Source organism: Macaca fascicularis, chromosome 1 (assembly GCF_037993035.2).
Source record: "Macaca fascicularis isolate 582-1 chromosome 1, T2T-MFA8v1.1".
In the NCBI taxonomy this organism is placed as follows: domain Eukaryota; kingdom Metazoa; phylum Chordata; class Mammalia; order Primates; family Cercopithecidae; genus Macaca; species Macaca fascicularis.
In genome coordinates this window covers 34,329,586-34,355,041 of record NC_088375.1, presented here as the reverse complement: position 1 = coordinate 34,355,041, position 25,456 = coordinate 34,329,586, and the positions used below count along the sequence as shown (strand labels likewise).

At 40.4% G+C, this 25,456-nt stretch overlaps 2 protein-coding genes across 4 annotated transcripts in view; one reads left to right on the top strand and one right to left on the bottom strand.

Moving 5' to 3' along the window:
- ASTN1 (astrotactin 1) overlaps positions 1-12,743 on the top strand; it is a 377,384-nt gene extending 364,641 nt beyond the window's left edge. For both annotated transcript variants that reach the window (XM_074021135.1, XM_065529753.2), the window contains exon 23: positions 12,197-12,743. In XM_074021135.1, coding sequence (XP_073877236.1) covers positions 12,197-12,272 — 76 coding nt within the window. In that variant the 3' untranslated portion in view covers positions 12,273-12,743. The remainder of the gene's footprint in view (positions 1-12,196) is intronic.
- Positions 1-25,456, bottom strand: part of PAPPA2 (pappalysin 2) — a 303,262-nt gene that overhangs the window by 42,570 nt on the left and 235,236 nt on the right. For both annotated transcript variants that reach the window (XM_005540072.5, XM_074020862.1), the window contains 4 exons: positions 19,363-19,531; positions 17,850-17,985; positions 15,790-15,899; positions 3,725-3,796 (listed from right to left, as the gene is read on the bottom strand). In XM_005540072.5, coding sequence (XP_005540129.3) covers positions 3,725-3,796; positions 15,790-15,899; positions 17,850-17,985; positions 19,363-19,531 — 487 coding nt within the window. The remainder of the gene's footprint in view (positions 1-3,724; positions 3,797-15,789; positions 15,900-17,849; positions 17,986-19,362; positions 19,532-25,456) is intronic.

Sequence of the window (25,456 nt, the reverse complement as noted above, 5' to 3'; positions counted from 1 at the left end):
AGGCTTTTTATGTCTGGAGTAGAGTGTGCACAAAGAGATTTGAAGAGACAGAAGGTTGAAAGACAAAGGCTCAGTTACTACCTGCAAAGGAGTCTGGTTTAAATGTGAAAACAATGTGGAGTTCCTGAGATACTTTTAGCAGAAGAGACACAATAGAAAGAACCCAGTAATAGCAATAGAGAGAATGAAGGAAATTGATGGGCACAGGTCTGGGGGAAGGGAGAGCAATTAGGAAATTCCTGCAAAAGATGAGAAATGTTGAGGTCCCAACCAGTGTGGGCAACTGTAAGGAATGAGTAGAGCTACGCATATAATGATCTGGTGACCAACTGACCTGATGACTGATTGGACACAATCAATGTGTGAATTCGTGAATTATGGTTCTCAGTACGTCTCTATGGGAGTGACTTGTTTCCCTTTTCTTTTCTTTTCCTTTCCTTTCCTTTTTCACATCCTCAGAGTTTACAACTAATTGTACTGGGGCTACACCAGCAGCAATGCCCTGCTTTCTGCTTTACTCATTCAGTAAACATTCACGAAGTGGCTAACAGCTCACAACAAATGACACCAATAAGAATCTCTTATGGGCCAGGCATGATACTAAATGCTTTATGTATGCTATCACATGCATCCCTCATAACAACTCCTTAAAACAGCTTTGTTGCCCCACTTCCCGGTACAGAGGCTCACAATACTCAGCTGATCCAGGACTGGAATCTAGAGTTGTTTGACTTCAAAACTTTTCCATTAAGCAAGTTGCCATTCCTTGCCCATATGAAGTTTACGAAAGAAACAGAAGATCCAAGGAGTATTCATGTCACAAAGGCCAAATGCAAGCAACAACTACAAAAATAGAATTGAACGTACAAACAATTTTGGATTGCAGATATGTAGCATACATGTGTTCTTGCTGGGACAATGGAAACATAAGCGGCAAAAATTGGCTTATGACCTAACATAAGAAGATGGACTTATTTAGATAAGAGTTTTTAAAGAAAGTCTCAGTGGCACCTCAGAAAACATAAGCAGCACAGAATAGTGGATAATTGAAAGCAAATCCTTATGCCAAGAGAATATGATACAAACAAAGGTGCTGAAGTAACATGAAGGGCAATATGGGCTGAGGATACTGAGTTGGTGGATTTACTGCCTTGGGCTTATTGGGAGAAATAATGAATGAGGCACTCCACCCTTACAAGGCTAAATATCAAAAGGAGGCCTCTTAGAATGATATTCAGTACTGGGAAGCAAAAAAAAAAAAAAAAAAAAAAAAAAAAAAGAAAACCCTTTTAGATACTGGGTAACAAAGTACCTGATTTAAGCTCAGATTTCTGTGCTGCACTTTTAAAAACTTCCTCTCTCCTACCTGGCCCGCTTTGCTTTATCTTGCCTCTGGTCTGTTTTCCCTCCATCTGTCCCTGACACTCTTCTGTTCTCCCTAATATATTTTGCTGACTTTTTCCAGTAAAGAATTAAGTGTCTGCCAATTTGCCCCTAGAGCATGCCAGTTTCAGCCTCTCTTGTCCTTTCTTTCTCATTTTCACCCCGCCTCTTTGCATTTCTTATTACTTATTTCTTCAGAGTTGTTTCTCCTTCTCCTCTCCTGTCCAGTTCCCCTTCCTTTCCTAGGGGATTGATTCACCTGTATTGTTGCATCTTCCTTCCACCCTCAAAGTGGCTAAATAATGTTGGCTACAATTATTGCTGCACAACAAACTCTCAGTTGGGGCGGTGGTTCTCAAGTATTAGCAAGCTGTAGAATCATTTGCAAGCTTGTTAAAACAGTCTGCTGGGCCCCACTCCCAGTTTCTGATCGAGTAGATGTTTGGGGGCCTGAAAATGCGCATTTCCAGTAGGTTCCCAGGTGATGCTGAGAACCACTGGAGCAGGGGAACCAACAGCTGTTGCCTGGTAGCAGACAGGCAGAGGAGACTTGGAGCTTTTGTTCCTTGTCACATCAACAAAGGGACTGATGACAGCCTAGGAAGCTCTGGATAAGTGACCCTGCTGATGTGCTGGGGTGCAGAGAGGAGGGGAGAACAAATGGGAAAAGGTCTGTATTACAACCTTCCGGGAAACACGGAAGCCAGCTCCAAGCCCTGTCATCCACTATCCCACTTGAGATCATGCATAGAAGCAGCAGAAGGGAATTCTCAGGATCCCTTTGATCTGTTCCCAGCTCCCCAGTCTTCTGTCTGTTTATCTCCCTCCTTCCCTGGCCTCCTCTTTTCCCTCCTTCTTACCCCCTGCCCAGTGGATGATTCAGTCCTCCTCTCTCCCGCCTCCCCACCCCGCTGCCATCTGTTTTTCTAATGATGGCAGAAGATGAGCTGTTTTGTTGGCCCACACCATAACAAAGCACACTCCATGCTAGCATTTTTCCTGATGCGCTCGCAGAGTGCTGTTTTATTGGTATCATTTCCCCACCCAGTTTTCCCTTTTCTCTCAAACCCCACCCTTTCCCCCTCTCCAGTCTCATGTGGATCCTGGATTCCCAGAATTAGATCAAGAAACACAGAGATACGGAAGAATGAACTTAATATGCATGTGGGTTGGGTGTGCATCAGGGAAGAAGCTGGAAATCAGGGCAGTTAAAGGGGTCTCTCTGAAGCACCTACAGGAGCCAGAATTACCCAAGCATTGCTGCTAAGTGGCTTATTTCCTTCCAATGTGAGATGTGGATGACAAAACCTGTTGTGACTGAGACGAGAATGCTTGTACTTGTCACTGGCTATTCTTAGGGTGGGAGGGCTTAAATGGTGTGTGTGTGTGTGTGTGTGTGTGTGTGTGTGTGTGTAAGCATCTCCTTCCCCTATGACAGAATTTCTGGGTCATTGTTTCTTAGAAATACTCTGCCCTATTCCTGACTTTTAAAATTAACTTCAGTTAATCTAGCTAAAGAAATCACAGTAGCCTATGTCCCAGCACTGATTGGGGAATCTACTATGTGAAGAAGTGGACAAGATTTCTTGAGGTGGTAAAGGTTTAGTTTGGTTAATCAACAGTAGATAACAGGTCTACCTAAGAGACTGCAAACATAGATGCCTGCATGACCCAGGCAGTTAGTCTAAACAAGGGGCGCCCACCAGGTAAGTAGCCATAGGGAAAGTAAAAGCTGTGCTAACTGGAGAGAGTTGCCCCTCTGGGGTTGCAGCTGCTACTTGGATCCAGCTAATTGTCATCATGGTTGCCAGCTAGTCTTATTTTTCAAGAGACAAATCTTCGTGCAGAGTTTTAAATATTTATTTTTATTTGGGATGTGTGTGTATGTGTGTAATGTTATATATGCACACATGAATTTTATGTAAAAATCCTGATTTTTAAACGTTGGCAACCAAAAAGAAAATTGTTTTTAGACACTGCGCTGGCCAAACAAACCTGTCAGTGGGCCATCAGTCTCCAAAACCCCGAGCCAATTAAGCTCAAACAAGGCCCAGTTACAGAATCCCAAAACCATAAATAATTCTGACTTGCTTTTTAAGTTAGCTTTTATTAAGTCATTTAAAGGGGATCTCCAAAGATTTTGCTAAAACAAAACAAAACAAAAATCAGAGCTCCTAATTTCTGTAAATTTAAGATTGTGGAACCAACTTAATTTAAGAAATTAAACAAAGGGCAGAGGAATAGGAGAGGGACTGGGTCCTAAATTAGAAGGACTCAAGCTCCATAAATTAAATCCACCTGAGTTCTCTCGTCTGCATTGGGGAAGGGGAGGCCATCTTACCTCACATGACTGGATGCAGTGGACTAAGACGGGGTCTGGGTGCCATTGACGCCGGCCAGTGCACACAATGCTCTAAGGGGAAAGACGGGAAAAACAGAAAACAAAATTAAAGACATTTGTTCTGTGTGAGAAGGGGCAAATCCTGAGCTCACCACAGGAGTCCAACTCCATTCCTCAAGCAGCTAGTTTCTAATTGTGTCCCATAAAGTGGATTGGGGCTGTGTAGCCTTTCCCGTGCACACTGCCCACCCTGACAGATGTCGTTCAGGCAGAAACCTTGGTGGACGAGATTTCTCAAAACTTTTCATTCTCTTTCCCAAAATACCTAAATGTTCAGAGTGGTGTAGTGTGGTTTTAAAAAAGCATTCTCAATATTATAATGAGTTTCATCTGGTTTCAGGCATAATATTAGTTCCACTTATTTTGAAATTTTAAATAATGTTACAAGAAATTGTAGGATGGTTGTGTTGATCACACACCACAGGCTTTTAAAGGTTGACAAATACAGTTTTACAAAAGAGTCTTCAACTAAAGTGGACCTTAGAAATGCTAGATTATAAGACGTGAGTGCCCACACCAAGACTGGAGGTGAAATTGCACTCTGCAATTCCTGGTATCATCATACAGCCTGCCCTGTAGGAAACTGGACAGAACACATACACAGGACACACAGGGCTAGTGTGAAATCACTGCTACTCAAAGTGACACCAACATCAAGCTGGTGGGAGTGCAGTTAGGTTCATCTTGAGATGCTGGTGACTGCCTCATTCCTGATGGCCATTTCCAGATGCATATTTAAACAAATAGTCATCTACTTTTCGTTAAATAATAATTTAACAAAACATTTTCACAAAACTTTTTTCTTTTTCTTTATATATTTTAAAATTCTCAAAGAATATGCTTTTCTAAGGAAAAAAGAAAGTCCCATAGCAGGTTTCAAAGAGAAAAGAAGGTTCTCTCTGTAGCCTGCTACCAACCCACCCTTCTGCAGACCTGCATATTCACATTTTAATCAGTCCAACTGAAATTCCATACATTCAGAAGGAAAAGAATACATGGCAACATAGGAGCTTTACATGAGATAGCACCTACAGGAATTCTAGAATGCTAACAATGTGTAATCATTAGATTGGAGACATTCACATATGCTAATAGCAGGTCTATAAATATATACCTCATAGTCAGGTAGGAGAATGGGGATCTGCAATATTTTTCTGGAGTCATACTGCTAAAAGCTAAAAGTCCTCCTTCACAGCTTCTCTAGAGGGAAAATAAATAGTATAAATCCTTATAAAGTTTGATATTCAAAACTTCATATTGCAATATATTATTAGAAAGTGACTTGGTTTAAGTCATTATTGTACCAAAAAAAGGATTATCAAAACAAATACATAAGGTAAACCCAAAAGGGGTCTTCAGCCTACTGAAAAAGTGAGTTATTCTCCTGCACTTACAGCCATTTATGCAGAACCATTTGCATATCAACAGTAATTCTGTAAACTAGAAATAATTCTTGTTTATGCTTTAAAGCAGGTTCCACTGGAGCTCTACTGAGCAGTGGTCATACATTTTGTTATTTAAAATATCAATGGTTTGTAGTAGTTTGGGGTCCCAGAGAGTAACAATGGCAAAATATAATTTGTCCTTTGAAAGGCAAATACATGAGAACTTTATTCCTTCTCATAGGAGGGTATTCACTATGGACCCCCAGTTCTCTATCCTAATCAGTCAGTGATTCAATTCAGACCAAATGCATAAATACCTCACTCACTCACTAGGGGTCAGATTGTCCAGTGAGCAAGGGATCTGCAAATCCATAAATCTAGTTAAGGCCCTTAAAGAGTTCAAAAGCTTTAATCAGATCCATGTTGATGAATATTTTGGTTATTTCCAGTCTTTTGTTATAACAAACAAAGCTTATATATAAATCATGTACAAGTATATCTGAAGAATAAATTCATAACAGTGGAGTTGACAATACCCACCTTATAGATTTTTAATGATGTAAATTTCAGTTTTGAGACTAATTTACACTGACAATTCTCCTTAACTGCTACAGAAATTGCACAAGTTGGTGGTAACTGTGTGATATCCCTTCCTAGATTGCAAAATCCTTTAGAATAGGGACTATCTAGCATTCCTACTTCTTATCTCAGTGATTTACAGAAAGGCGAAATTTTATAAGCATTTGCCAGCCACTAATTGTAGTATTGGATCTCTAGCCTTCTCCTATGAAAATCAGGTATCTCACAAAGATGTTCCCTATTTATAAATATATGTATATGCCATTAATAAAACAAGTACTTCGTGATTATAATTGGAGGGAAATTTCAAATGTTTTTCAAGACTCAATTCTATGGGAGCATTTGAGGTGCAAGAGGGCTGTGAAACAGGAAGAAAAGCAAAGCAGTGAGATGGACAGGGAAGGGCTGACTCCTGGTGAGAGATGAAATGATTTTCTTTTCTTTTATTATTTATTTATTTATAATTTTTTTTTTTTAGAGACAGTCTCACTCAGTCACCCAGGTTGGAGTTCAGTGGCACAATCATGCTCGCCATAGCCTCGGTCTCCTGGGCTCAAGTGATTCTCCTGCGTCAACCTCCTGACTAGCTGAAACTACGGGCATCTATCACCATGTCAGGCTAATTTAAACAAAATTTTAATTTATAGAAACAGGGTCTCACTATGTTGCCCAGGCTGGTCTAAAATTCTTGGCCTCAAGCAATCTTCCTACCTTGCCCTTCCAAAGTGTTGGGATTACAGACATGAGCCACCATGTCCGGCTGGTTTTCTTATTTTCTGAAACACTTTTGAAAAATTACAATCATATACATTATATTTGAAAGCTATGATGATAAAAAAAACTTTATATCCTCTGCCCAACTTTATCAAAAATTTTTAAGATTTTCCAGAATATAAGTCACTATAGATTCAATTAATGTCTCCCGTATATGTCCCTCCAACATCATTATACTTCCTTCCTATTGGTAACAACTATTCTGAATTTGTTATTGTACAAACGCAAATCTATGCATTACTATGTTATTGAAACTATTGCCATTATGCTATTGACAAGCAACTTTTCGCATGATGGAATTCCAGTATCTAAATGCCAAAGATTTGTTTTGAACTTTCCAACATAAAAAAAGTTTAAGAGAGAATTTAGTTTACAAATTTCCTCCTGATTGGACCATTTGAAAGTTTCTAAAAAGCAAAGGGAAAAGAAAGGAAGAAAAGAAAATAGAGGGAAGAAGGGAGAGGGAGGGAAGGAAGAAAGGAAGGAGGGAGGGAGGAAGGACGTGGGAGAGAGAGAGGGGGAGAAAGAGAAAGAGGGAGAAAGAAAGAAAGAAAGAGGAGAGAGGGAGAAAGAAAGAAAGAAAGAAAGAAAGAAAGAAAGAAAGAAAGAAAGAAAGAAAGAAAGAAAGAAAGAAAGAAAGAGAGAGAAAGAGAGAGAGAAAGAAAGAAAGGAAGGAAGGGAGAAAGAGAGAAAGAAAAGAAAGACAGAAGGAAAGAAAGAAAAAGAAAGAAAGAAAGGAAAGAAAGGAAGAAAAGAAAGGAAGGAAAGAAAGAAAGAAAGAAAAGAAAGAAAGAAAGAAAGAAAGAAAGAAAGAAAGAAAGAAAGAAAGAAAGAAAGAGAGAGAGAAAGAGAGAGAGAGAAAGAAAGGAAGGAAGGAAGGGAGAAAGAGAGAAAGAAAAGAAAGAAAGAAGGAAAGAAAGAAAAAGAAAGAAAGAAAGGAAAGAAAGGAAGAAAAGAAAGGAAGGAAGGAAAGAAAGAAAGAAAGAAAAAGAAAGAAAGAAAGAGAAAGAAAGAAAAGAAAGAAAGAAAGAAAAAGGGAGAAAGAAAGAAGAGTAAAGGTTACTAGGATGGTCATAAGTCACCATGAAGGCTGTTGCCTGGTAAATGTCTTGTTAAAGGTCACAAAACTCAAGAATAGCCAACAATAAAGGCTAACAGAAAATTGCTCAATTATTTTTTAATGGGAGTAGTTATTTGACAGAATGGGCTGCTAATCACATCAGGGCACAAAGTTCTGCCAATGTCCACATTTGTGATAATTTCCTTATTGCTACATGTATGTGCTCCTGAGTAAAACATCCGTTGCATGTTTATTTAGACCATAGCACACTACCCTGCAACTTGCTTTTCCGTTCCTCTTCCCCTTTCCTACAAGATGCTCTTGTCTACTCTCCTCTAGTGATGGGACACTTGATGCCTAGAGGGAATGACTCCATGCTTAAAAATGATGAAAAAGAAGACCTTTCCATGACTCATGTCTGAGTCTCCAATGATCTGCAGCCAGTGTCACTGGAGCTGTTACACACAATTGTACCCATCAAGAGGACACTTTGGGGGCGGGGCTGAGCATTAAGAGCCAGAGGGAAGAGTGAGGTCATTTGGTTGGAAACTGTGGCTTTTGCCAGCGTATTATCTTCTTGTTTTCTTCCTCCTTCTCTCTTCTCTTTAAAACAGTCATTTTTATTTAAAGGACTATTTATGTTTGGGGAACAATTTGGGAAAACAAAGTTAGAAATTATAAGATTTGATATAACTGGAGAATTCTGTTGAAAAGCTGGGAATTTGAGAGAGATTTCATATAGTGTTAAAGGCTCTTTGCAAACCTATTTCATGTCGCCACAGGAAAATCTCACTTATTTGGACCTCACTAATTCATAATTATGGTACTCCAGAAAAAAAGTGCTGTTTAGTCTGTGGAAAAAGGAATTTATGAAGCAAAATAATAGGGGAAATGAGATGTCATGATGCATGTCTTTGTACTTCAGAAGGAAACAGTTTCAAATGCTATTTAGAAAATAGCATTTACATTTACAAGCAAACAATTGCCAGAATGTGTAAAAAAAATTATCCATGAAATCAGTTTCCTGAAGGACCAGTACTTTGTAAGTTAAAACATTATTTTTTCCTATTTTAAAGTCACCAGATACAATAAAACACTCTCTTGAAACAATGGTTAAGGATAATCATAAAAATTCAACTTAACATAGGCTTTTTGGGAAAATAAAAAGGTTTTCTTTGAGAAATGATTCCCTGGCAGTCATTCTTTTCTGTGGGCCCTTTGATTTCCCGCAGCCACCACCTCCTGAGTAAAAGATGAAATGAATCCCGCACTGAGGAGATACCGGGGGTGAAGGAGAAGGTACCATTTCCACCCTCAGTAGTAGTACAGTTTACTGGGGAATTGGGATTAGCATGGTAGAAAAGAAGAAAAAGAATAAGAATCTAGAAAAAAGGGATGAGAAAATAAAAAAGTGCCTCTAGTGAAAGTCTGAGGGAGCTTCACCCACTTGCTGGGTGCAGGTGCCTTGGACATCAGGAGTGTCTGTGCCGCTGCAGGTGCAGGGGCATTGGGTGGAGGCCTTTGATCTGGTCACATGAGGACATGTGCAATGGGCATCAGCATTGACTATTTGGCTGCCCCCCTCCCTGTCCCAACCGCCAGGTCCCACTGCTCAGTCACCTTGGCTGACAGGCATGGAATGGTCTGGCATCCCTCCTTTCTGTCAGTATACTTCTTACCCCACCAGAAGGATCTAGATCCCCACCAGGAAGAAAACGAGAAGGTAATACGCTGGCAAAAACCAGTTTCCAACCAAATGACCTCACTCTTCCCTCTGGCTCTTAATGCTCAGCCCCGCCCCCAAAGTGTCCTCTTGATGGGTACAATTGTGTGTAACAGCTCCAGTGACACTGGTGAAGGTGAAGAAGGAAGGCACCATTGCAATGACAAGGGTCTAGAAAGTCCATCTGAAAATTTCGAACCCTTACCTATTATCTCTCACATCCAGCATGCCCTCGAAACATCTAAAAGTACTGTATTTTCATCCTTCCTCTCTTCTCAGTCTCACAATTAAAAGCTTTTAGAAATTGCTTCTGTTGTCAGAGGTGTTCCAATAGGAAACACTGAATAGCCATTAGTTCCTTTCTCAGCTCAGTTTATAAAAGAGACAGAAAAAGACAAATGACCCAGACATTATTGTATATACACACACGTGCACACACATACACACACACAAACTATAGAAACCTATTTTTGTTTATTTTGCATGGAGATAGCTAGTGATATCTTTTCAGGGATGGAGGATATTTCCAGGGGGAAAGATTTGTACTAAGTGAACTGAAATCTCATTTTTATTTAATTAAGAAGTTTGTGCTAGAAACTGTGCAAGACATTTCACATGTGTTATTTTAAATTTAATAGCAACCATGCAAGCTAGATATTATCCTCACCCTTGTAGATGAGCAGAGAGAGGCTCCAAGGAGTAAGTGACATTATATTTGAACCCAGGAGGACCTCATTCTTCCTTTTATGTCAGTTGCTACTTCGAGATGTTTTTCATCAAAACCCCAGATTACCTAAGACCTCAGAAATTCTTCCTTTCATAAAAAATATATTATTCTATAAGTCAGGCATCATTTGCAGGAATACAAAGCAGAACCCCTGGAGCAAGGCAAATAAACTCTGTAGGCATCTAAAACTATACTTGATTGTTCTTTAAAAACAAACACAATTGTTTTCACAAGAAAAAAAATAGTATTATAAAGAAATATTGCTTTTAATCTTTTTTTTTTCTTAGGTTTCATGTTGGGGGAAGTATGGAAATGAGGGGCTTCTCATGGTTGAGAGGAATGACTGATTCTCTATGAGATAGACAAGTTAACTCAAACATATACAAGGGGGAAAAAAAGACTATAGCAAACAGGGTGAGGCAGGGAGTACTGCATTAAACTGGGAGTCAGCAAAGTTGGTGGCATTTATTTTTCTATTTCTTGCCAGCTGTGCAATATTGAACAGGTCATCCAACAACAGCTAATGTGCCTGTAAAATAAATATAATATAATCTTCCTTTCCTGGCTTATTGGTTTGTGATGAGACTCAAATATATACGTGTATGTGTATGTGTATGTGTATGCGTGTGTGTGTAATATATCACATATGTATTTTTTCACACATATATGTTTTGAAGACAACAAAGTGTTATCCAAATGTAAGGTATCATTTTTTATTACAAAGAATGAAGTCATTGGAAGCAGACTAGAGAAAATAATGCAATTTAATCCATTACTCTGTACTCCTGCCAGATACAAAGGCATTTGAAATAATGGCAGATAGCAGGAATTTTCATGAAATAAGCAAGCATCATTTACTAAACAAATGAGCCATGCTTCAGAGAGGTGTGCTTGTATTTATAATATTTATCTTGTCAGTATTTTATTTTGTAATAGTAGGGTTTCTTGAAGCATTTCAGTGGAATTACCTAAGGTGCTTGTTAAAGACGCTCATTCCAAAGCATCTCCAGTCTTTCTGAAGGCTGGAATCCTGCTGTTCTTTTTACATACTGCCCAAGCGATTCTTAAGGACACAAACATTTAAGATTGAGTACAACATGGAACAACTCCCAAGATAAGTCAATTTGACTTACAAGGATTTTACTCGACATGGAGTTTCATTTAACGAATTGCCTTGGTTTATGAGGCATTTCTTCTTATTTATGAGGACAAGGTTAGATTTCGCACCCTGGGTGAGTTGCTGAGTGCCATAGAACCATAGCCATCTGAGATCACCTGTGGCTGGTGCATAATCTCATCCTAGAGGCCCCGAGGTACATAAGGGCAATCATCTCATCATCATTTCCACTGCATCCAGTGACTTCTTTTTTCTTGTTTTTCTTTTACTATAAAATTGCAATTTCCTAAACACAGAGCATCTCTTGCAAGCTTTGTTTGTAAGCAATATTCTTTAACATAGCAACTGTGAAAGAGCAGAGACAGCATACGTAACAGCTTGTTTTGCTACTCTGTGATAATTAGTGTTCACCATTGGTTAACTATTTGGTTTTCTTTGGGCATAAAGGGTATTTATTTGGAGTTCAAGAAAACATTAAAATGTTAATTATGTTTTCAACTTCTGAAATTCTGATTGCTGGGAATTTTTCTAGAAACAAATAATCCTTCTAAGGTAAGGACAAGACTCATTTCGCAAGTTACCTCAGCTCTTCCCTTACATTTTGGAAGCAGCTAATTTAATGATTTCACTTTGTTTTCACATGGAAATGTGACACAAGCCTCAAGAGTTCCAGAAAAGCAATTGCATCCCTATCAATACTGTGAACTGTGACAAGCTATAGAGTTTAGTTATATACCCAAATTATAAAGAGCAGGGCAGAATCTCATACAGATGAGAAGAGGCAGGCAAACTGAGGGGAAGCAACCTGCCTCAAATAAGAATGGCAACTGATCAAGAAAACTTACTATGCATCAAGTAAGCTAAGGTCTATTCACACGTTTCTCATCTGATACTCACATTACTCTACTGAGATCAGTGTTATTTCCACTTACACATGAGGAAATGGAGGTACTGACTAGTAAATTGCCTAAGGTTATGCAGTTGGTGAATAAAAGAGCTCATGAGTTAAAAATTCAGCTTTTAGAAAATGTATTTTTTTTATTGCAGGGTCTTCAGTGTTTCTCTGCTAACATCCTCAAAATCAAGTCTGGTCAACCTACGTCAAAACCCAAGAATTTACTGACTAAATCATAGTCATGATAAATGCAATGATAGAAACGATCATGTTTGATATACTGACTTAAGGAAGATGTTCCGCATGTTTTTTCCTGAGGTGGTCAACTTAGAATTGACAAGGATATGTCAATAAGAAGCTGCTGAAATGCATCCAGACTGAGAAAAAAATATGCATTTACTTCTGAAGTAGAAGATGGTGCTACCTGCATGTTCTCACTTATAAGTGGGAACTGAACAATCAGAACATATGGATACAGGGAGGAAATTAACACACACTAGGGCCTGTCAGGGGGCCAGAGGGAGGGACAGTATCAGGACAAATAGCTAATGCATGTGAGGCTTAATATGTAGGTGGTGGGTTGATTGATAGGTGCAGCAAACCATCATGGCACACATTTACCCACGTAACAAACCTGCACATCCTGCATCTGTATCCCGGTACTGAAAATTAAATTAAATTAAAAAGAAAAAAAGAAAATGGTGCTATAGCAGTTTCTTTGCTCATTCAACCAATGTTTCTAAGGAACCTACAAAGTGCCAGGCACTGAAAAAGGCATCAGGAATATAAACAAGAACAAAATGCTATGGAATAGACGTAAATAAACAATAATGATTTCCCCAAAAGGATAGCTGAGAAAAGGGAGGCTTTAATCGAACAGAGAAAATTGTTTTCCAGTTTAGAGTCAAGTCACTGTAATTGGTATCCCTGCTGTTTTCATGAAGACAAATGGACTGCCATTTTCCAGAATGTTTCATTAGAAACACAGAGGTAGAAGAAACCCTGCTGACTGGAAGGCTTGCACTAGGGCCTCACAGACCCTGCATCTTTGACTGTTCCCAAAGACGCCTTGTGGAGTGGATGGTGAAGCAAATGAAGAAGGATCGATTTCAGTTTATGTCCAAGAGAAAGAAAATGCTCATGCATGCCCAAGGCTTTCTCCCTTTGCCTGCTTATAGAGAAAGAGAAGTGTTTCATCATGGCACACTGAGTTTATGGGGCTGAAAGAAAGGGTCTAGACCATCTGGCACATCATGAAACACGAGGCAGAAAGTCTTTCTCCAGGGCACTGTAATTCCAGCTACTGTAGTTTAGCTAAACCTTAACAACAGAATGGAGAGTAAAAGTGAAAGTCTGGAAAGGCCAGGGGATGGGAGAACTTGTGGAGGTGTTTTTCTGGCCCTCTCCTTCATACTTCAATGCAGTCTTCACACTGCCCTCAGCCCTGAGGTGCACTCCACCTCCACTCAGAGTTCTCATGAGGCTTGACATCCTAGGAAGGGCAGGCAATGCCTGGTGGGATCTTGCCTGCCTGCTTCTCCTGACCTCATTTTTTTACCACCATCTTTCCTCTCCCTCAGTACCACACATACCCTGGTTTCAGCCAGATGGAACATTTACTATTTCTTACCCTCTTGAGTGCTCCTCTTGATCACAGTTTAAGACCCAGAGGAAAAGCTTTTTGGTCAGTTTCCATTGATCCTTCCCCAACTCCACTAGGCTCCTGAGCAGAAGACTTGGTTGCTTCCTCTCAGGTGTTCCCATAACACCTCTACTACATTCAAACCTTTTCCCATGTGACATCATCATAGATATCTGATTTCATGGCCAAATTGTAAGTTCTTAAACAGAGGGACTATTATTTTTCACCTCCACATCCCATCACTCAGCATAGCTCATGGCACATAATAACTTCAGTAAATGTTTGTTGAATGAATGACTAACTGAATTAATAGGATTGTGTTATTCTCCATTCCTCACCCAAATCACACTTAGAGTACGTTTTTTCCTGAACCTCCTGCTTTGACACAAATCCATGCCCACAATAAAGCACAATTAACCTGTGAGGGAAAAGCAGAGACTTGAGGATAATGTTTGAATGAAATGTGGCGTATCTCTGGAGTCCTCTTTTGCTCATCCAATGAGAACAGACTTGCAAGAATTTTGTTAAACAGCCTAATAATTAAGTAACCAAGCTCTTAGGCTTTCTGATGTCCCCACCCTCCTCTATTCTAAGAAGAAACAATTAGTTTACAACACGATTTTCTCCATTTAACTCCTGCATAGCCTTTTCTTTCTCTTTTTCATTCACTCATTTCACAAATATTTATTGAGCACATATCAAATACTAGGCACTGTTTTAGGATCTAGGGATATAATAATGATAAAACAGACAATAATCTATCAATGAGCTTTTTATTTTAATGGCAGAAAAAGATGATAGATAAGTAAGTAAAATATGTAATATTCTTGGTAATGATACATCCTAAGGAGGAAAAATAAAAGGAAAGGAGACAGAAAATGTCAGGGGACTTAAAATGTTAGATATTAATAGAATAACCAAAGAGGGCCTTCCTGAAATTTGACTAAAAATCTGTAAGACGGAAAGGAGCAAACCATGCAGATATTCTGAAGAAGAACATCTTGGGCTGAATGAAGCAAAAGAGCAAAGGTGCTGAGGTGAGGGTGTGGCTGGCATGTTTAGGAAAGAGCCAAGAAGCCACCAAGGCAAGATTAGGGGGAGCCAAGGAAAGCACAAGGAAGATGGAGTTGGAAAGGGAAAGGCAGCCACAGGAGGAAAGGAAGCCCCAGAGCTGAGAATCCTGATTTCAGAAGAATCAAATGTGCAGATGTAGACATCAATGCAAGTTTTGACAGGAGGGCTGGCTAATGTGGCCACGCCCCAGGAGTCAAAGTGTTTCAGAAGCAAGGAGAGGGGTGCCGTAAGGGTCAGAAGATGACAGCCGCATTGAGGGAAGTGAGTGGTTCATTCTGTTGAGATTGGATTCAAATGTGAGTCATTTTACAGGGGAGGGAGGAAAAATGGTTTACAAATGGCAGTGAGGAGAGAGGATGATGCCTATCCCTCTTGCAGGTCCAGGGTTAGGAGGGGCCTGAGGGAGAAAGCAGCAAGGAATGAGTCTTGCGGGGGAGGCAGAGTCCTCAGTGGAGAGCCAGATTTCAGATAGAAAAGGAAGCAAATGGAAAGAAAGCCCAGAGAAGAGGCTGTGGATGTCGTGGATTTTGCTGATGACTGACTTTGAATAGCAGATGGCCCAGGAAAAGGATTTCAGGTTTAGAAAGGGTGGGAGATGGATAAAGGAAAGGCAATTCTCTTCTTACTCAGTTCCTTTAGGCACTCCCCTGCTTGCAGTTTTACTTTCATCTTTTCTAATCCATCCTTTTCTTTCCATCCTTCTTTCATCTTTATATATTTCTTTGACTTATCCTAACCTGTCCCATCCTATTTTTCATTAGTAGTAATTTTCCTTTCTGTTCCTTATGTCTCTAAGATTTCTTTCCATCTTATACTTCAAACTTTCCTTTAGATGTGAGCTATCTTTTTTTTTTTCAAGTCTCCCTCTTTTTGCTTTTCAATGTTTAACTTTTCTTTCTAGGAATAATCCATGTGGTTGTTTGCTTTGAGGATGCTTTGAAAGTCTCTGAAATTACTCCGAAAAACAATGTTCCAAATGTTGCTCAGCAGACTCACGTCTTTGGCACATAATGATGTCCGTTTCCTCACCTGGACTTTGACAGGTTCCATCCAGTGCTCCAGAGTGTCAGCAGTGATGTTCTCAGGCAGCATCACGGGGTCACTGGGGGGGATTACACACAATGGGGAACACACTGCACCTGAAAGAACAGAAGTTTACAGCAGAGACTTGAACTTCCCAGATCTCGTTCTTTTTCTTTCAGGAATCAATAGCTTTGAGTTTTTAAAGAACAATTGATTTCATTATGGGTCACCATATTATGATGTTGTAGGCAGGGCTGATAGTCATCTGTGTTCCCGTAAGGTTACTTTCACACAAATTGGTAAAGAGACTTTCCCCCAACCTAACTCCACTTGCCCCAAGTGTCCCCTCCTCTGTCTTTTCCAGGATAACACCACCTCTGGAATGCCTGAATTTCTACACCATCTAGTAACTGAAAGATTGACTCCTGGCCCAGCGGGCCTCCAAGATCTCCTCCAGGACTCTAGCTAGACAAAGTCTATCCTGATTGGCTCATACCTTTTAAGTATATCTAATATCATTCCTGTTTACATGGTCTCCTGGCAGCTTACAATTGCAACAACTACTACCTAAGAACTTGACATACTGGTAGTGGTGGTGGTGGATGGCAGGAAATGACCCAGAAATTATAAAATTACTCCCGATACTATTCTCTCTGTTGCTGCACTAAAGATAATTGCATTGGCAGCCAACAAACCTATTTGATTAAAGGAGGAAGCAGTGAAGAATCAGAAGCAGAGACTTTGGGTATGTATTGGTCTCTTGCAGAAAAATCTTGCTGTATTCCCTTCCACACAGAGTCCAAATATCTCCTAAAATTATATTAAGAGAAAATACACTCTCTAGGTTCTCTATTTCCTCATCTATAGATTTGATGATTTCCAAGTTTCTTTTTAGTCCCTACTATCTATGTTTCTATGTTTTCAGTGACTTTTAAAACAATCAAAAGAACTACATCCCTCTTAAGGGCTCTAGATATGTGAGTATATGATATTTTAATACAGAAATTGGACGCTTGGAGGATGAGAATCTGTTTGTGAAACACCACCCAAGAGGCACATCTGAATTCCCTGATACTCTATGCCTGACCACAAGACATCACTGTGCAGACAGCATCTTGAAGACGGCAATGAGCTTACTAGTTAATACAAATTATACTCATTGGCATTGGTTAGAATGTCTGATAAAATTATTCCTTGCTAATGCAGTTCAGAATTTAGGAGTAATCTTACAAGGTTTCGCATCAGCTACAACTCTTTTCTATGATATTTAGGGCCAGTCAAGGCAAAGTTAACATCACTATAAATCAGTTCTGGCCACAAAGACCTTTAATTGTAATTGCTTGAATAAGAAGCTGTCCATGGCTCTGGAACCTAGTCCTCTGCAGAGAAAGAATGGTTGAAGAATGATGCATGAAAGAGGAATCTCAAATCATCCCTTTCAGTAATTCTCCACTCCAGTAACAACCACAGAGAATAAAGAAGAATGGAAGAGCCCAGCAGACACATGCTATGTGGCTACACAGTCCCACCTTTCATCTTGGAGCTACAAACCATACCACAAATCCATCTGGTCTAGGCCCCTCAAAGTTGCCATAAATCTCATTTTTACTAAAGCAGCTAAGAGTCAACTTGCAATTTCAATCCACTCTTCAGGGAGAACAGTGTCTCTGCTTCGAGATTCAGCTGGGCAGCCTGGGTGCAGTGGCTCATGCCTGTAATCCCAGAACTTTGGGAGGCTGAGGTGGGCGGATCACCTGAGGTCAGGAGTTTGAGACCAGCCTGGCCAACATGGTGAAGTCCCATCTCTACTAAAAACACAAAAATTAGTCAGGCGTGGTGGCAGGCGCATGTAGTCCCAGTTACTTGGGAGGCTGAGGCAGGAGAATTGCTTGAACTCGGGAAGCGGAGGTTGCAGTGAGCTGAGATTGCGCCACTGCATTCCAGCCTGGGCGACAGAACAAGACTCCATCTCAAAATAAATAAATAAATAAAAATTTAAAAATTTCAGCTGTGCTCAATAAAAGAATGACATGGAAATTGACTTTAAGATTCACTCCTATCCTTACCAATCCCATATCCTTGTTCACATTTGTACTCCACGGAATTCAGCTCTGATGGGGGTGGTGGGCATTCTCCTTGCAGATTCTCACACAACTTAAACTCCTGGGTCCACAGTCCCTCTTTAGTGCAGAGGATGGGAAGCTAGAATATCAAAAGTAAACATCTTAATTATCGTTTTGTTAACTTTATTGAGAGTTGAAAAAAAGTGGTCTGATTAAGTGGTAGTATTCTCCAATTCTAGAACCTGGACCAAAAGACACTATTGAAACAACATATTGTTACTGGTCAAAAAAAAAAAAAAAAAAAAAAGCCAAAAAAATTCTTTGCTTTTTCCAGGCAGAGGAATCATGATGACAAATTTTTTCCATTAATGAAATGTATTAACAATGTATTTTCCTTTATATATAGGAATACAATCAGCTATCAACCAAAGCTCATGAATTCAGAGCTATTTTCGGAATTGTTTCCCAGATGGTGTTGTTTTGCACTGATTCATCCCTACTATCACACAAATGCTGCTTGTGGCAAATGTCAGATTTTTTCAAGATGAGCTTCATCCAGTGAAACCAATTCATAATATTTCCTAAAGGTGTGTTTTTGCCTTTCTGCTTGAATGGACACATCATAGTTGCTTTCGGTCTCACCAAAATTCTATTCCCTTTCTCCACATGTGTGCTGGTTTGTATAACTCTTGGCTCCACAAATTATACTTTATCTAGAACACAGAGAGTAGCACTAACTCTCAAAACTCCAAAATGTAAGATTTTAGAAATGTAGGTAGCCCTCCCTTCATCTGGTCAACTCGATGGTTCCTTAACCCATCAGTGCAAATGGATGTGCTTGATTTCTCAGGGGTCTCATTTTCTGCCATATTCTTTTCACATTTGTTCCATGGTGCTTACCTTGGAGTACCGAAAACTAAGATAACAGGTGCCAGGGAGCAGACAAGGACATTGACCTTTGCCTAGGAAGTCTGCTTGACTTCCTGTCTCATGTATGTGTGTGAGGCTTGAAAAGATTCTAAAATAAAATTGCTTTTAGTCACACAACCAAGATAAGACTGTGTTTTTCATTTGAGACCTTTTGTGCCAAAATCCTAGGGAGGGGAATAGTCAAACAGCACTTCCAGCTTTGCCAAGGAATTTGTGTTTCTGTTCAGGACTCTGTTCTAGAAAAATAATAATACTAGTATTTGTAGTCAACTTATGTCAATGGCCATCCATGAGAGGGGATCACATTGCTAAATCAGGATCCTACCATTCTTTTGGGGATATACCTGGTACTGCACCCATTGGATTCTTCTTCTTACCTCAGAGGAAGTTCTGAACTCAGGAGAGAACATTTCAAATATGTGGTATTTTGTGAATTTTCTATTGCATAATACCAACACTCCCGATTAGAATCCCAAGTCCCTGCCTGTTGGAATTCTTTAGAAATTTCATTTCTCAAATTTCTTGGATTGGGCATCAAGATTAGAGCACAGCCTGATCCAAAATAAGTTCAAAAAATGTTCCTTACCTTTTCACTTTCCTGGTTACAGTTGAGTACACACTGGCTGTCCAGGTTGAAGCCATTGGTACATTCATACATGCCTTCAAACACAGGAGGGGGTGGCTCACACACCACAGGAATGCAGCTGCCTTGCTCCCAGATTCCACCTTCCAGGCATTGTATCTTCAGGAACTTGCTGATAAAACATAAAACAAAAGAGCTCATCAGAATCTCTCAAGGAGGTCATGAAAGAAGACTCGATCCTCAGCAATATGGGATAAGAATTAGCAAATAGGCAGGGACAGATGGTTTTTGTGAGCCATATGTCCCACTGTCCGAGGCTAATTTCTAAATCATGGAACTAAAAATAGTAATGTTCATTTATTATTTGAAGTAGTAGTAAATGTTATATAGAAATATTTCATCTATTACTCTTAAGAGGGTTTGATAAATAGTGCAGCATCTAAATTGTAGTTGGGTTTTCTCTGAGATCTTCATCTTGGAAAAGACTCACAACTAAGTACAATGAAATGTCAGGTAGGATGGGGTACAGAAAAGGTTATCGCATATTCAGAGAACTGATCAGAAGTGATTTGAGGATCAGCAGTGTTGATACGGCAATATAATTGATGAAGTTGCTACTATTTATTGGTTCTTCAGAGAGGGGAGAAAGTGCAGCAATATGAGTTTTCTTTTAAAACAGAGATTCTGAACCTAACTTTCAGAAGGACAATAACTTCCGAGATGACTGCTTCATTTGTTTACAAGTTTATTTTTCCTTGGAAAGAGTGCATACCTTTCACCAGCTTCTCAAAGTAGACATGACTCAATACTGCCCTGGAAGAATTGGTCCTCATTCTCATGCCCAGACATGGTCCCCAACCAGAGTGACAGCATTTGGTGTGGACTGGAGTCAATGGAATTAGGGTCCTTGCTACTGAGGATTCCATTCCATTCCCCTTTTGACTCACTGCAGTTTGAAAGTGCTTTCCATGTTGCTGTTTTAACATATCCACTTCTAATGCAAAACACTCCTGGTTACAGATAAGCTTGTAATTCTAAAATAAAAATAACCCTTTGGCCATTGACTCTTCCAAACATGTAGTAGCCTTAAATTACCATTTTCTAGTCTCATTATGCCCCTTTTAAGGGTTAAATATGCCCACCAACCCCTGCATATTATCTTCTGACTATTGTGCCATACCTCCTGTGGGCTTCTGCAGTACTCTAATCTTACACTAGTAAAACATTTATCACATTGTTTTATAAATGCTCGTGACTGTCTTTCCCACTAGATTGAAAGCTTCCAGAAGCCAGAGGCTATGTGGTGGTCTTGTTTTTAATTCCCAAGAACTAAAATAATATCTGGTTTATATTCAGCATTAAATAAATATCTGCTGAATTGAATCATTGAACTGAAACTAACAGCATGTCAGGCACATTGCAAGGCACATTCGAAGATACCAAGTTGAATCATTATAATACTAATGAAATCATCTTTTTTTTTCTTTTTCTTTTTTTTTTTTTATGAGATGGAGTTTCAGTCTTGTTGCCCAGGCTGGAGTGCAATGACGCTATCTCAGCTCACTGCAACCTCTGCCTCCTGGGTTCAAGTGATTCTCCCGCCTCAGCCTCCCAAGTAGCTGGGATTGCAGGCATGTGCCACCACACCTGGCTAGTTCTGTATTTTTAGTAGAGATGGGTTTTCTCCATGTTGGTCAGGCTGGTCTTGAACTCCCGACATCAGGTGATCCACCCGCCTCAGCCTCCCAGAGTGTTGAGATTAGAGGCATGAGCCAATGTGCCCAGCCTATGAAATCATCTTTTTAATCCCCACTTCATAGAAACACACTGAACGATGTTAAATAAGTTGTCAAAGATCTCACATCACAGAATTCATTCAACTTCAAATAATTTTAATAATAAAATATTTTAATAGTTAAACACATGTAAATAATACATACTTAGAAATAAGTTGAGTGTTTTATTATTAAATAATTATTTAGATTCATATCTTTATTCCCAAGAACATTTTGCAATAGAAATCTGATTTTTGGCAGGGCATGGTGGTTCTCTCCTATAATCCCAGCACTTTGGGAAGCTGAAGCAGACAGGTTTCTTGAGGTCAGGAGTTTGAGACTAGCCTGGGCAACATGGCAAAACCCTCATATCTGCAAAAAATACAAAAATTAGCCAGGCACAGTGGCATGCACCTGTAGTCCCAGCTGCTGGGGAGGCTGAGGTGGGAGGATGGCTTGAGCCTAGAAAGTTGAGGCTGCAGTGAGCTATGATCTTGCCACTGCACTCCAGCCCAGGTGATAGAGTGAGACTGTGTCTCAAAAAAAAAAAAAAAATCTGATTTTTATGACTGGAATTTTTTTGCATCGTAGTTCTGTCCGACTTTCAGGTTCAGGAGTACATGTGCAAGTTTGTTACATGAGTAAATTGTGTGTCACAGTGGTTTGGTGTACAGATTATTTCATCACCCAGGAAATAAGCATAGTACCCTGTAGGTAGTTTTTCCATCTTCACCCTCTTCTTCTCCTCCACTTTCAGGTGGGCCCCACTGTCTGGTGTTCCCTTCTTTGTGTCCATGTATACTCAATGCTCCCCTCCCACTTACAAGTGAGAACATATGGTATTTGGATCAAACAACATTTAAAGGTAAATGTTATTATCCACACTTAAGAAAACTGAACCTGAGAGAAAAGTAAAGCTTACTCAAAACACACAGCAAACCCTGCAGGCAGGATGCAGACCCAGGTTTGCTCACAGCCAAAGCCCCCGGTCCTCCTGCCACATCAGGCTCTAACTGTTTCTGGCATGCTCCACAGTTTTACTAACGCATCCTCATCCTCGGCTGAGCACTCAGAAGCCCTGTGTCCCAATGCCACATCCATAAGTGGGCAAAAAAGAAGTTTAACTTTAAATTTTTGTATTGAGTAATGAATTACACATAGAAAAATATGCAAATCTTAGCGTGTGGCTTGAGGGAGTTTTACCTGTGAATACAGCTGGGTAACCAATCACCAGTCAGATCAAGATGCAGAACATGTCTAGCCCCTAAGAATTCCCCCTTGCATTCCTTCCCAGTTAAAATCCCCCCACCCTCACGGCATACAATATTCTGCAACACCACACACTTCTGATTTTCATCAGCATAGAGGAGTTTTGCCTGGTTTTAAACTTTATACAAATGAAATGTACTGCTTAGTAAATTGCTTCTTTCCCTCCAGAAAGATGACATTTAAAAATGCCTCTCCAAATCTATTTTCAATTAAGGGTTTGCAGCTCTTTTTTACTCTAACGAGGCTCCTTTCTGTCCGTCACCTAGAATGGATATTTTACTCCTCCTTCACACAGCAGAGTTTATATCCTCCCAGGGACTCTCTTCTTTCTACCACCTCCCACAGATGAAATCCTTCTCCTACCTCTGCTGAACTGACATTCCCCAGCTGGAGAAAGCAGGCAATACCACTGACAGCAGGGGAGAGGCATGGCTATAAAAACCTTGCATGCCAGCATGGTTATGAAGGAAAACCCTTGCTTGGCCAGGACGATCATATTTTGACTTCATGTGGTATTTTTCTCTGAACTGGTTGGAATACTTCAACCATGGAAATAGTCTTCCCTTTCCTTGCCCAGAGTTAAGGAGCCATTCAAGAATGCCGATTTCATATATTTCCTTGCCAGTTTAATAACCTCAGGGGTGAGAGTAGACAGATCAAACTTGGATGGGGAAGAAGAATGTAGCCTTCCATCGTGGCACCCAGACAATGCAACAGGCCCTGCGCTACAAACCACCATCAACACAGGGAGGAGGATGGCTAGAAGGCAGCAAGAGAATAGCACAGCTACACCGGACCCCGACCGGCGAAGAGGCACTGCAGGGAAAGGTTGGCAGACAGAGTCCCAATTCCATAGGAAATTCTGTTTTCTTTCTGCAGGAGTTCCTTTGCCCCTCTGAGCCTCAATTCTTTTTCCTCATAGTTTCTTCTCCTTTGTACAGAAGACAGCTTTGCACTGCCATCTCTCCATGGGCCTCCCAGGACTTCCACATCTCTCTATATCAGACAACCAACGTCTCCACCCTCAGTCTTCTAGCAAAGCATTTGATAGGTTAAGTATCTCGGGGCCCAATAGTGAGGGCTGTCTCATTTTGCCTGATGTTCATGTCGTGGATCTCAGCTTATGGTGCAAGCCTTGAGATTTCATGGTATGAAATTTGGCACTGCAGTGCTATGAGCTGGTTGGATTGTGCCAGGAATTCAGAGTGTTCTGGATTCTTCCTAGTCCCAAGAAATTTGGTTTCCCCACAGGGCCCTTGAAGAAGACTGAAGCCTAAATCTTGCCACCCATCCTGCTCATGTTTTTGTTACTTAGCGCTATGGACTAAATGTTTGTGGCCCTCGCAAACTCATATGGTGAAATGCTAACTCCCAATGTGATGGTATTTTAGGGGGTAGGGTCTTTGGAAGGTAATTAAGTCACGAGGGTGGAGCCTTCCCAATGCCCTCATGAGAAGACACGTAACAGCTTGCCCTCTCTGTGCTCTGCCATGTGAGGACACAGAAAAAAGATAATCATCTGGCCAGGTGCGGTGGCTCATGCCTGTAATCCCAGCACTTTGGGAGGCCGAGGTGGGCAGATCATGAAGTCAGGAGTTCGAGGTCAGCCTGGCCAACATGGTGAAACCCTGTCTCTACTAAAATTACAAAAATTAGCCAGGCGAGGTGGCAAGCGCCTGCACTCCCAGCTATTTGGTAGGCTGAGGCAGAAGAATTGCTTGAACCTGGGAGGCGGAGATTGCAGTGAGCCGAGATCGCACCACTGCACTCCAGCCTGGTAGACAGAGTGAGACTCTGTCTCAAAAAAAAAAAAAAAAAAAAAAGACAATCATCTGCAAGCTAGGAAGGTACCCTCGCCAGATAAGGGATCTGCCAGCACCTTGGAATTCTCAAGTTCCGGACCTGTGAGACACAAATGCATGTTGTTTAAGCCACCCATCTATGGTGTTCTGTTGCGGCAGCTCAAACTGACTGAGACACAGCAATGGATGGACTGATTTCCAGTGCCTCTGCATTGCTTCTAGTTTGGTGATGTTGAGGAGTGACCTTTGACACCTTTAAAATCATGAATGAAAAAACTGGTTTATTCACAATGATCCTTTGTGTATGGCTTATGCATCAGGAACCAAACGACTCCTTGAAGTCATGAAGTGAATAGATTGCATTTGAAAGAATGATAGCATTGGATACTAGACAAACAGGCCCTTACCAGGACAGAGATTCCAAAACATCTCTGATAGCCCATGCCAAGCACCCTCCATGTAAAACATTCTACTCGCTGTCTATCAGCCAAAACATCTCATTTGTAGACAGGAAATCACATTAGTAACCATGAAGTGATTTACCCGCACACAGCAATTCATAGATTTCAAAGTTCTCAATTCATAATATAACATTCTGATCATGAGATCAATGATTTCCAACTTACATGTGTAGACCAATCCCATCAGAATTATGTAGAAGCCACTTTAAAAAATCTGGATTGCTAGGCTTAGTGCATTAAACCTCCTGAGAGTGGCCCAGGACTCCGTATCTTTAAACTTGTCAGAAGTTTTTATGTGCAGCCAGGTTGGCAAACTACTAAAATTCAGGCTACCTTCTCATGCTAATAAGGTGTAGAAACCAGAGAGGAAGATCATCCACCTCACAGCCCTGTGACTATTCCATTTGGTCTTTGCTAAGCATCCAGCCTTTTGGCTAGGGTTGTTAATTGAGAGTTCTTGCTCTGTGATTTCTTCCTTACTCTGTAAATGGTATCATGAGGAGTTGGGGTTGGGGGAAGGTTTGTATTTATTTTCCCTCTAACTTCTCTAGACAAATCAGCACAATTTCCAAGTTAGAAGGTGCTTTTTCCAATTTCGAGAACTTATGGTATCCTCCTAGTGCTGAAAACCCAGCTGTGCTCTTTCTGCTTCTTACATCATTGCCAGAAATAAAGATCTTGTAATCAAAAGTTGGCTGAAAGTTTGATTGATGTCACTTGAGGCACACATAGTCTACCCCATCCTTCTATCACCACTGTAAGGTTTTCAAGAGCAACATTTATTTTCCAT